Consider the following 12,970-nt stretch of genomic DNA (forward strand, 5'->3'; position numbering starts at 1 on the left):
GACAATTGATTCCAAGATATATTGTAATCTTGCATCATTCAGTAAATTAATATATATAGCAAAGTAATACTGACCATATTTCACTAAACTTTGATATTGGCCTGGATTTTGCAGTTAGCGGTGAAACAACAGCACTCACAGCTGACTTGGAAAGAAAGCTATCCACATAGACTTGATGATCTCTGTGGTGTAGATATAATCTTTTTCGACATTAATTTGAATCTGGCACCAAGTCAGGGGGAATCCCTTGGTGTTCAGTAGCAGTGATTTCATCAAACGGGGTAAGCAGCCAATCATACTGAAGAATTCTCATAGAGAGAAAGCCAGAAAGTAAAATTATCCTTCACTACTTTAATATATTTTACAGACAGCATACACATCAGAAGCTGCAATATCATAAACAGCATTTTTAAGAAAATGTTTTGCTTAAAATTGTAGATTTTTCTCAATGTGGAACATTTTGACGTTCAAAATATAGAAGTAGTTTTCCAGGGTCAGAGAGATTGTTCAACGCTAGTCTTGACATAATATTCATCACAAATCCAGTTACACTTTGTTAATGAGAATTAACCTTTTCATAGTAATAATATTACTAGTAATATTACCGCAAAAAATGTTCCTCAGTTCAGTGATTCCCATCTGCGGGGATTTCAATGACATCACCATCATTGAATTCCCAACATCAACATCTTAGGGTTACCATTAACCAGAATTTGAAGTGGACTAGCCGTATACTGTGGCTACAGGAGCAGGTCAGAGGCTAGGAATCCTGCAGTGAATAACTCACCTCCTGACTCCCTGTCCACCATCTACAAGGCACAAATCAGGAATGTGATGGAATACTTTTTTCAAAATTTATTAATGTCACCAGTAGGCTTACATTGACAATTCAATGAAGTTACCATGAAAATCCCCTAGTCGCCTCACTCCGGCACCTGTTCGGGTACACTGAGGGAGAATTTAGCAAGGCCAATGCACCTAACCAGCACATCTTTCAGACTGTGGAAGGAAACCCAGACAGACACAGGGAGAACTTACAGACTCCGTGCAGACAGTGACCCAAGCCAGGAATCAAACCCGGGTCCCTGGCATGAATACTCTCCACTTGCCTGGATGAGTGCAGCTCCAACAACACTCAAGAAGCTTGACACAATCCAGTACAAAGTAGCCCACTTGTTTGGCACCCCACCCACAGACGTTCACTCCCTCCACCACCAACACACAGTGGAAGCAACGTATACCATCTGTAAGATGCCCTGCAGGAATTCACCAAGGCTCTGGAGACAGTATCTTCCAAACCTACAACTGCTGCCATCTAGAAGGACAAGGACAGCGGACTCATGGGAACACCAACACCTGGAAGTTCACCAGCAAGCCATACACCATCCTGACTTAGAAATATATTTCCACTCCTTCAGTGTCACTTGGTCAAAATCCTGGAAGTCCCTCCCTAATAGCAATGTTGGTGTACCTATACCACATGGATTACAGCAGTTCAAGAAGGCAGCTCACCACCACCTTCTCAAGGGCAATTAGGGATGGGCAATAAATATTGGCCTAGCCATCGATGCCCGCATCCCTTGAATGAATTAAAGCAAAACAGAGAAACCGGAGGGGGAGTAGAGAATCACTGAAAGCAACTTTTGGAATTTCATATGTAACTGCACATTTCTGGACCCCAGGAAGCTGAAATTCATCAGTCAGATCCTGATGAAATACATTTTATTTGTCACGGAGTGATGTTTCACCATTTTTACTGCTGAAAATCCTCCCAAATGTTTCAGGGCAATGACCTTTCATCTCCACAACAGCAGAGTATTTCCAGCATTTCCTGTTTTTATTACGACTATGTTTATTGTTTGGACTGAGTCACCACATTAGACAGTAGAATGGAAGATGTCAGGAAAGTAAATGTGTATTTGGACATTGAGCTGAATGAGTCGAAATAGTAGACAGAGAGTAATTATGGACCGAATGACCAATTTTCTTCCTTGGCTTTTTCTTATGTTCTTAAAAATATTTAATCTGATTTATTCTAGGGAGTAAGCGATGCTATACTTAAAGCTAGCGAATATTTGTCGGACAATTTGGAGAAGGTGAAGAGTACACTTGTATTAGCAATAACTGCTTATGCACTGGCATTGAAAAACCAACGATCTTCCTTTTCATTTCGAGCCTTGGGAAAACTGAAGAAGGAAGCTTCTGTAATAGGTAATGAAAAGTGCAATAATATAGTAAACCAAATTCAGCAAGAACTCTTTCTGCTGTATTTAGTATTTAAAGAAGTACTGCTTTGGGTATAAGACCAAAATTAGAGTAGTGGTTAAGAGCAATTACTCAGACTGGCAAAGGATCAGGGATGCGAATCTCCCAAAAAAATTCTAAGTGCTGAATTCGCGTCAAAACTGGAATAACTCCTGCCGACTTTTATTTTAGTGTGATTTTCAAAATGAATCTCCCACACTCTGAGTACTGCAGACTGCCCTCGCGAGATTCACACTGAAAATCTGGGTGTGGGGCTTATTCCCGCTGGAGAGGCCGACAGCATAGTGCTGAGTGGGCCACTGCACGTGCGCCAATCTGTCAGAGCAGAGATCGACTATCACGCAGTAGCCCCGTACAGCCGCCCTCCCAATCACTGGCCAGCTGAATTGCTGGCCAGCCCTGTGACCCCGTAATGCTGCCCCTCCGACCACCAATCGCGGGCCTCCCAGACCTCTCCAGGCCAGCCCAATCACCCCTTTCCCTCCCTCTGCCTCTGATCCTTTTGCAGAGTGGCAGCGTGACCCCCCCCACCCTCACCAATTTCTTCCCCTATAGACCCCACCCCCTTGCCACTGCCTGATGCCTGGTGGGCAATGCCATGGTACCTCTTGGGCTTTGCCACTTTGTCCTTTGGCAGTGCCCTTTACCCCCTGACCTCCTGGGGGGGTCTCCATGGCATCTGTCCCCTCCAGCGGGGTCGCCCGCCAGTTCCTCATTCGTGGGGAGCTGCTGTAAACCCTGCGGGAGTGAACCACTCCTGGCCGGGCGGGGGCGGGGGGGGGGGGGGGGGGGGACGACGACACACTAGCGGGCCTGGAGACTTCAGTCCTGGGCCCGCTAATTGGATGTAAATAAAGTCAACGTTTATTTATTTGCCACAGATAAGGCTTACGTTAACACTGCAATGAAGTTACTGTGAAATTCCCTAGTCGCCACACTCCGGTGCCTGTTCAGGTCAATGCACCTAACCAGCATGTCTTTCAAACTGTGGGAGGAAACCCGAGCTAAACCCACACAGACACGGGGAGAACGTGCAAACTCCACACAGACAGTGATCCAAGCCGGGAATCGAACCTGGGTCCCTGGCGCTGTGAGGCAGCAGTGCTAACCACTGTGCCACCCCAAATGGGAATTTAAATAAGGAAATCAGCTCCACGTGAAACGTCTTCATCTGGAAGACGCGCGGAGGCCGTGGCGCCCAGCGGGAGGCCCGCTAAATGGCCCCCGCTGATGTCTCCCGGCAGCAGGCTGGGAGAATCGCTCCTGAGCTATTTCACAGAGGTTGGTGCTTGGATCACTGTTGTTCACAATTTATATTAAATATTTTGATCCTGGAATTGGAAATAAAACTTAGATGCCACATATTGTCCTGAATTTTACCACACGCCCGTCCTGATCCCTGGAGCGGGTGAAGCTCGGTGAATGGCATTCTCCGTTGGCCTCGGGTGGGATCGTACGAACCTCGGGTAGACGTGCCGGTAAAATTCCGCCCATTGGCTTGTTGACGTTATCCAAGGAAAGCTTGCGACAAAATGCAAGATGACATTAACAAACTTGTAGAGAGAGTTTAACGGCAAATGCATTTCAAAATAGATAATTGTTAGCAGGTTCTGGTTGAAAGAATAAAAAAACCACATGCTGCTTGGATAACACTGGTCTAAATGAGGTAGAGGAGTAAAATAATCTAGGGATGAAGATTAAAAAATGCAGTGGCACAAATCAATAAGGCCATAAAAGAAAGCAAACTAACAGTGGTGTTTATTTCTAGAGAGATAGTATTAAAAAGCAGGCAAGTCATGTTAACCTTGTATCACATTTTAGTTAAAGCTTTATTGTGCACAGTTCTAGGCCAGATTTCGCCCAAGCCACACTTTTTTACACTTTCCGAAATGCACACCCAGCCCATGTGTGCATTTGCCTGGGATTTTTGTTTTTTCACACTGAAATTGAATTTGTAGTGCATTTTGTGAGCCATGATGGAGTACATGAGGAGTGTGGGTGCAGAAGCGGGCAGGTAGAAGTCTCACCTCAGTTCTCCAGTGTAGCAACTCAGCTCCCAACACTAATTAAAAAGGCCCCCTTAATCCCCCTCCCACTCACCACATACAACCACACCGCTTCAAATTCCTGTGCAGGCCCATGCCACCTCGAATCCTACCTGTCAATTCAATGCCCCCTCAAATCACCAAGTCACCCCATGTTTCCTCAGATTCCCATATCATTCCATTCTACCTACGTGCTCCCTCAAATCCCCAATGCCACTTTATGTTCCCCCAAATTCCCAATACAAACCCAGGCAACCTCAGGTCACCCATGCTTCCTCTATTTCTCCCACATATCCTCAAAGCCTCTAACAAAACCTTGAATTCAAACACACTACCATTGATACTGGAAAGAAAAATTACTGTGTTCAAAAAAAATTGTAATCCTTTAAGTGCCTATTCACTTTGTAAACAAACAAGAAACAACATCAAAGTCCTATTAAAGTTTAATACTGCATCTTAAAACTATCAGTCTTTATTGGATCAACTGGCCACCTGCTGAGCTGAAGCCGTTAACAGTTTTTAAACCCAACCATGTATTGATGACACCTCAGATATTGAAGCAGTCCATGTACAAATGTAGCAAGACATGAACAATATCCAGGCTTGCACTGACAAGTGGAAAGTAACATTTGCGCTACACAAGAGTGAGGCAGTGACTATCTCCAACAAGAGAGAATCTAACCATTGCCCCTTGATATTCAATGACACAATAGTGGGGGATTCAGGAATGGTAATGTCATTGAACTGGGCATTTGTGTAACACAAACGTTGCTTGCCACTTCCCAGCCTAAACATGAATGTTGTCCCGGTCTTGCTGCAGTATGTGGGATGTTATGACATGGCAGTTGATAATTGCTGGTCTGACCAAATCCAAAAGGGAAACCTGATCGAACTATCATGATCTACAATTTGTATTTTATTACAAGATGAACTGCAGTCAGGAATTAAAAAATTAAATTCCATTTTTTTGAGATTTTAAATATTAAATTAAAACATTTATTAACAAGAAAAAAGTAAACTTAACCACGTAAAATTACAGTTATATAGTTAAATTTAGATTTACAACATTTCCCAAAAGATTTCTACTTAGCTAGACTCATAAATAAACCCTCTTTCAAATAACAGTTCCTATAGATTCTTAATCTATAAATATTCCAGCAAGATTACGGAAAGGCACCCATTGCTGCTATAGGAGAGCTTTTGCATAGACTTGTCCCATTGGTAAGACACAGCATGGGTTCATGAAGGGAAGGTCATGTTTGACTAATTTGGTGGAATTTTTTGAGAACATTACATGTGCAGTGGACAATGGGGAGCCTGTGGATGTGGTGTATCTGGATTTCCAGAAGGCATTTGACAAGGTGCCATACCAAAGACTGCTACATGAGATAAAGGTGCACTGTGTTACGGGTAATGTATTAGCATGGATAGAGGATTGGTTAACTAACAGAAAGCAAAGAGTGGGATAAAGGGTGTTTTTCTGGTTGGTGATCAGTGACTAGTGGTGTGCCTCAGGGATCTGTGTTGGGACCGCAATTGTTTACGATTTGCATAGATGATTTGGAGTTGGGGACCAAGTGTAGTGTGTCAAAATTTGCAGATGACACTAAGATGAGTGGCAGAGCAAAGTGTGCAGAGAATGCTGAAAGTCTGCAAAGGGATATAGATAGTCTAAGTGAGTGGGCGAGGGTCTGGCAGATGGAGTACAATGTTGGTAAATGTGAGGTCATCCATTTTGGTAGGAATAACAGCAAAATGGACTATTATTTAAATGATAAAAAATTGTAGTATGCTGCTGTGCAGAGGGACGTGGGTGTCCTTGTGCAAGAATCACAAGGAGTTGGTTTGCAGGTGCAGTAGGTAATTAAGAAGGCAAATGGAATTTTGTTCTTCATTGCGAGAGGGATGGAGTTTAAAAACAGTGAGGTTATGTTGCAGCTGTATAAGGTGCTGGTGAGGCCACACCTGGAGTACTGTGTACATTTTGGTCTCCTTACTTGAGAAAGGATATACTGGCACTGGAGGGGTGCAGAGGAAATTCACTAGGTTGATTCCGGAGTTGAGAGGGTTGGCTTATGAGGAGAGACTAAGTAGACTGGGGCTATACTCATTGGAATTCAGAAGAACAAGGGGAGATCTTATAGAAACATATAAGATTATGAAGGGAATAGATAAGATAGAAGCAGGGAAGTTGTTTCCACTGGCAGGTGAAACTAGAACTAAGGGACATGGCCTCAAAATAAGGGGAAGTAGATTTAGGACTGAGTTGAGGAGGAACTTCTTCACACAAAGGACAGTGAATCTGTGGAATTCCCTGCCCAGTGAAGCAGTTGAGGCTACCTCATTGAATGTTTTTAAGGCAAGGATAAACACATTTTTGAACAGTAAAGGAATTAAGGGTTATGGTGAGTGGGCGGGTAAGTGGAGCTGGGTCCACGAAAAGATCAGCCATGATCTTATTGAATGGCAGAGCAGGCTTGAGGAGCCAGATGGCCTACTCCTGCTCCTAGTTCTTATGTTCTTATGTTCTCGATCCCTCTCACTCAACTTTGGAAATCCAAGGCTTGTAACAAAACTTTGCTTTCTGGAACAAACAAACACTTCCCTTCATTTACTAATCCACAGATCTGTCCAAGCACAGCAGATCCTTCAAGATATCACATGGTTTCTAGCCCCGTTTGCAATCTTTTCTTAAATATGTTTTTTTTCTCTTTCATCTTTAAATTCATCGTTCTTAACTTTCTTACCTTTTCAAGATTATTAAAACCATTCATGTTGTCTTTAAGGCCACTACTTTCACAAAAAAATAAACTTCATAACATTGTTTTATTTATGATATTTACCATTTGTAAGCCTTTCTTAATTTCCCTTTAGAAATTCACTAAGTAAACACAAATAGCCTTCTTTATCTCCTCATGCAAATTTCCATCCATGTTGTTTACTTGTCCCATCTAAGCTTTGTTCATCTCCACTTCAAAATGCCTGCTTTTACACCTAATCTTTGGATGATTTTAAACTTTGCAGTCTGTCTGTCTTCAGTTTCATTAACTTAGTCACACAGGCACCAACATACATACACACAGCCCCCACAGCCCGTTTCACAGTATCCCACATGAATATTGGGAGAAAAAAGATATTTCTTTAAAGAAAGCAGGATGGGGGTTGCATCCAGGTGGACACAACTGAGTAGGGAGGGGACCGGGAAAAAGGACAGAAGGTGACTCTCTTTCCTGATGCTGGGTTCCTCAATCAGACACTGAATGCCTTTGAACAAAGTACCCCTACTGGAAGCCTGCAAGTAAACCTGACAGGTTTTGGGGCTCTCCACATGGCGACTCCCTCAGCTGCAGCAGGATGAGGCCCTTAAATAGGCATTATTTGCCCACAAATGGACATCAATTAGCATTCAGGCAGGAAGGCTATCCACAAGCCTTCCCGCCATGGACTTAAATAGGAGGCAGGAAGGTGGCAGAGTCCCCACCTCACATACTCCTGCTTGATTAAATATCCTATGCATCACTGCCAGTGATCTTTAAATTCTGCCCTATAAATTTAGTTTGTTAATTATTAAGAACTTTCAACATGCAGATCTCATGCTTCAGTCCCAGCTGACCTTCAAGTAGATGTAAGTAAATTTGCCATGTCAAAACAAAAACACAAAACACTGGAAATACTCAGCAGATCAGGCAGCACCTGTGGAGAAAGAAAACAGAGTTAACGTTTCAGTCAACCTTTAATCGGAACTGAGAAAAGCCAGAGTTCATATGTTTTGAACAAGTAATGGGTGACACAAGGAAGGCCTATGATAGGATGGATGACAGGAGAGACTGAATGACAGAAGCATTAATCTGTAGGGTCAAAGGGGATGGTGATGGGGCAAAAGAAACAGAAAATGTGCTGAGGACTGGCATGCTGCTGTTAAAAAATGAAAATAAGAGAAAAATTGGAACATGTAAAAAGGAGGAAACAAAGTTTAAGGACAAACTTTAAGGACTGAAATTGATGGAATTATATTGCAATTTCCTTTTCCTGACATGGTCCTAACAAAAAAAAGATGCATGCGCTTTTTTTCATTTTTAAACTTCTCAAAAGTTGACAATTTCACTCATGTACACCTTAAGGATGGAGTAGAAAAAAATCACAATTATGCATTTGAAGTTGATGTGTCTCACTTTATAAATCTTAACTGAGAGGCCATCGTGTTTGATGCTGGACACCTGAAATGAAAAGAGGTTCCATTCTCTGAGTGACATTTCTCATCTTAATATGCATAAAACAAACATTCTACATTCCTTAAAAATGATATTTCAAAATACGAAAATTAAAAGTATTTTAAAAAACTTTAAAATGTACATTAAAACCCTCCAGGATCGCAAAGTTTGAGAAAAGAATGATTTTTAAAAAACGATGAAGGTGTCAAACTGGGAAATTCTTAATGTAAAAGAATAACTTAAATAATTTTGAGATCTATGAATAATGCTTCATGTTTGCAATTCAACAGGGAATCCCCCTTCACATCGATTCTGGAAAGACATTTCCGAAAGATCAGCTTCTTCAACTGAAGTAACAGCACGCATAGTAGAAACAACATCATATGTACTTCTGACTGTGTTGCACTCCACTGATAAAAGATATGGAAACCCCATTGTTAGGTGGCTCACTGAACAACAACGCTATGGTGGAGGCTTTCTTTCAACGCAAGTAAATGCATCTATCTCATTATTGCAATATTGCTGGCAAAAACTATGGCCTAATGTTAGTTACATGGTGTGTATTAAATTAAAGGAGGATTATTACCATCGGTACTCGGCCCTTTGTTATAAAAATCCAACAGGTAAAATTAATTATGCTTAAATGCCTTTTGGCTTTGTTAACTCTGTAAATCTGCTGATTTTAAATAAATCATCCATAGCAAGTCAGAAGGTATCACTGGCAATCCTTCAATTTGAGAATGGTGTCTACTCTGGGTCACATGTTTCTGTCTTCATGTGACTGAACAAGCCTATTCTCGGCCTACAGATCTTTGGGCACATGGGGCAGAATATCCCATACAGTAGTGGGATCCAGAGTGTAGGGTTTTCTCCTTTTCTTCCAGTTTCTCCCGTGCTCTGCCTCATCATTAAGATGTTGTAACTCAAAACATGATGCAACTTGATGGACAAGCTTTTGCCATTCTAAATGCTTGGTACCAAGCTCCTCCCAGTCATTAACATCAGTGCTGATTTGCTTAAAAGAACTTCAGAGTGTCTTTGAAGTGTTTTCTAATACCTTCCCTGGAATGTTGGCCACTTGAAAGTTGAGAAATCAGGCGGGAAGACATTTTTCAGCCATCCAGATTTTGCAGGAGTTTGACTGAATGCTTGTGGATCTGAATTCAAGAAGGACACAGCATTTATTCGACTGTCCCCCCATTGAACCTGGAGGATGTGGCAGTAGCATTGCTGATGGACACAGCGGGTATGCTAAAAGTTTGTGTATGATGTGAAATGGGCCAGTTAAGTAAATGCTAAGATGAATTGTTTAGTTTCTGAGAAATTTGAATTAATCAGGTGCTCTGGGCACCTTTATAGTAAAACCAATGCAATATTGCATATTTGGAACTTGTTTTTGTTTCTTCTATTACATTTTTCCCTGATTATCACTTTTTTGTACCTTTTTCAGCTATGAGCAAGGGAGTTGTTTAGTTTTCATGATGTATCCATATTAAATTCTAAATGACTGTTTTTTTTTAAATGGCAGGACACTGTAACAGCCCTTGAAGGTCTCACAGAATATGTTATTAATATGAGGCGGACTAAGCTTGATATGTCAATAACAATAGACTACAGAACATTTGGCAACATTCAGCAGTTTGAACTGAATGAACAAAGATCATTTTCCAGACCAATGGAGGCAAGTTACTATTGTTGTGGTTTAGTTTGTATTTTATAAATTTAGAAAACTAAGGTGTAAGATGCTTCATTGTACTATTGCATTTTCATTGTAATGATATTATTCATATTTTACTCCTTTTTGCCCTATATTTTACAGATTGAAAAAAATGACAATGTAATTGTAAGAACAAGCGGCAGGACTGGCACAGCTATTGTTAACGTAAGTAACAAATCGTTTTTGTTACACAATTTCATTATTCAAAAAATAAAGTCAACAGATAAGGGATAAGAATGCAAGTACTTAAAAGTAGCTTGATTAGATCAGATTTGCTCTGCTCACACTATGTCATCCAATAATCAGTTACACAGGAAACAATTGAAATCCTTCATCACAGCTAGTGCACAGTGATATTTGTCCATCTTTAGAATGCTAATGGGAGTGCCATATACTGGAGAAACTACAGAGAGGTTGATGATCAGTCGATGTGTCTGTTCATTCTACTAGACATTTATTGTTGGAGGAATCAAGATCATAACTATGTATATAATTGAGAAATCCTTATCTATTGTAATCCAAAATTCCCAATGAGGAGAGGATGATCTCAACTCCATTTCCCCACACCATCCCCACATCCCTTGATATCTTTAATGTCCAAAACTCTATCGATCTTAGCCTGGAATGTGCTCAATGACTGCACCTTCACAGGCTTCTGAGGTAGAAAATTCCAAAGATTCACCATCTTCAGAGTGAACAAAGTCCTCCTCATCTCAGTTCCAAATGGCCTACCTCTAATTCTGAGACTATGTTCCCTGGTTCTACACACCCCCAGCCAAGGGAAATATCCTTTCTGCATCTATCCTGTCAGGCCCTGTAAGAAGTTTATATGTTTCAATGAATACACCCTCATTGTTCCGAACTCTAGAGAATACAGGCTGCGTCTCTTCAATTTTTCCTCACAGGACAATCCCACCACCCCAACAATCAGTCTGGTAAACCTTCATTGTATTCCCTCTATACAAGTATATTTTTCCTTGGGTAGGGAGACCAAAACAGTGGACCAAATGCAGTCTCAACCAAGCTCTATACATTTGTGGCAAGACTTCTTTACATCTGAGCTTAAATCCTCTTGCAATAAAGACCAACATACCATTTGCCTTCCGAATTGCTTGCTGCACCCGCATGTTAGTTTTCAGTGACTTATGAACAAGGACACCCAGCTTTCTGTGGACATCAACACTTCCCGATCTTTCACCATTTATGAAAAACACTGTATTACTCTGTCTTTCCCTATCTAAGTAGATAACTTTACAATTTTCCTCATTATATTCCACATTCCTCATTATATTCCGCATTCTTACTTAGTTTTATCATCAGCAAATCTAGAAATATTGCATTTGGTCCCCACATCCAAACCATTGATATAGATTGTGAATAGCCATGACCCAAGCACTGATACCCTTGCTGTACCCCACAAGTCACAGTCTGCCAACCTGAGAATGGCTCATTATACCTTCTTACTGTTTTCTGTCCATTAATTAATTCTCAATCCATGCCAGCATATTACTACCAATCCCATGTGCTCTAATTTTGCTAACTAACCTCCTGTATGGAATCTCATTGAAAGTCTTCTGAAAATCTAACTACACCACATCCAATGGTTCCCCTTTAACTGTTCTGCTAGTTACATGCTCAAGAAACTCAAATTTGTCAAATATGATTCCCCTTTCATAAATTCATGTTGACTCTGCCCAATCCTACCATTATTTTCCAAGTATCTAGTTATCACATCCTTCTGTTAGGAACCCCACTGATGTTAGACATGAGGGTATCCCAAAACCCAGAAGGATAACTTGGAACATCGGTTCTTAAGAGTGTGTTTCTTCAATTTGGTATGAAGATAGCTATGCAGACCAGTGAGGGAAAGGTCCAGTCTTGTTGTTACCACTCAAAAAAGAATGTTTGCTTATTAACATGCACAACAAGAGAGACCCACAATACAAAACAAAGGTCCACTTAACTAGAGTAAAGGCTACACAGACACATTATACTCTGGAATTAAACTCCATTTCCATTTATCTATGTCCCTAAACGCTGAAAAATGTCCCTCGTCCCAAAACAATAATCCCATACAGTATAATTCTGAACTAAATCCAGCAAATAGTTACCATCCATGAGTTATCTTTAAGCTTAGAAAACCTTCTTCAGTTCAGCGTAGTTTGTGTCTAAGGTTTTCAGATCAGCACCTTCTAGCTTAGAATGCTGCTTCCTGAAAGAGTTCAGCTTTCCAGCTGGGCATGGGTGTGATTGTAACTGCTTCCCATTTGTTTCTTTTCTTTCTCCTCTCCATCTTTCCTGTCAGAACAGAGCTGCTGGCTACTGATGTATCATATTTCCTTTTTGATCTCCTCCAGTCTAAACAATTCACTTTAGAAGCCAGGCTTTTAGAACATACATGTGAACTGTATTCTCATGTCTCCACTTTGAACTCGTCTGTTCGTCAGTTTTAACACCGAAAATTCTATACTTCTACTGTTCTCTACTTCACTTAAGTCAATGGGGGGAATTTTACCATTTTGAGTCTAAGTGCCGGATCTGGGCCTCAAATAGATCCGCGCCTGGAATCCTCTTTCCAGCACGCCCATACGCGTTTTGCCGGCTCCGGCCCGATCCGCGCTGTGTGCGGGGCTTAACGCTGGCGGACCGATCGGAGCTCTGAACTGCGCATGCGCAGTTCGAAAAAAATCTGACAAAGCACGCCCCGGGCACGAAAAATAAAACAGAGAGGC

At 41.3% G+C, this 12,970-nt stretch overlaps 1 protein-coding gene across 1 annotated transcript in view; it reads left to right on the plus strand.

The window, feature by feature from the left end:
• Positions 1-12,970, plus strand: part of c5 (complement component 5) — a 117,899-nt gene that overhangs the window by 75,393 nt on the left and 29,536 nt on the right. Inside the window, exons 28-31 of the mRNA XM_078226387.1 lie at positions 2,040-2,211; positions 8,812-9,011; positions 10,050-10,202; positions 10,341-10,403. Coding sequence (XP_078082513.1) covers positions 2,040-2,211; positions 8,812-9,011; positions 10,050-10,202; positions 10,341-10,403 — 588 coding nt within the window. The remainder of the gene's footprint in view (positions 1-2,039; positions 2,212-8,811; positions 9,012-10,049; positions 10,203-10,340; positions 10,404-12,970) is intronic.

The sequence above is a fragment of the Mustelus asterias genome, chromosome 13 (assembly GCF_964213995.1).
Source record: "Mustelus asterias chromosome 13, sMusAst1.hap1.1, whole genome shotgun sequence".
NCBI classification, from domain to species: Eukaryota; Metazoa; Chordata; class Chondrichthyes; order Carcharhiniformes; family Triakidae; genus Mustelus; species Mustelus asterias.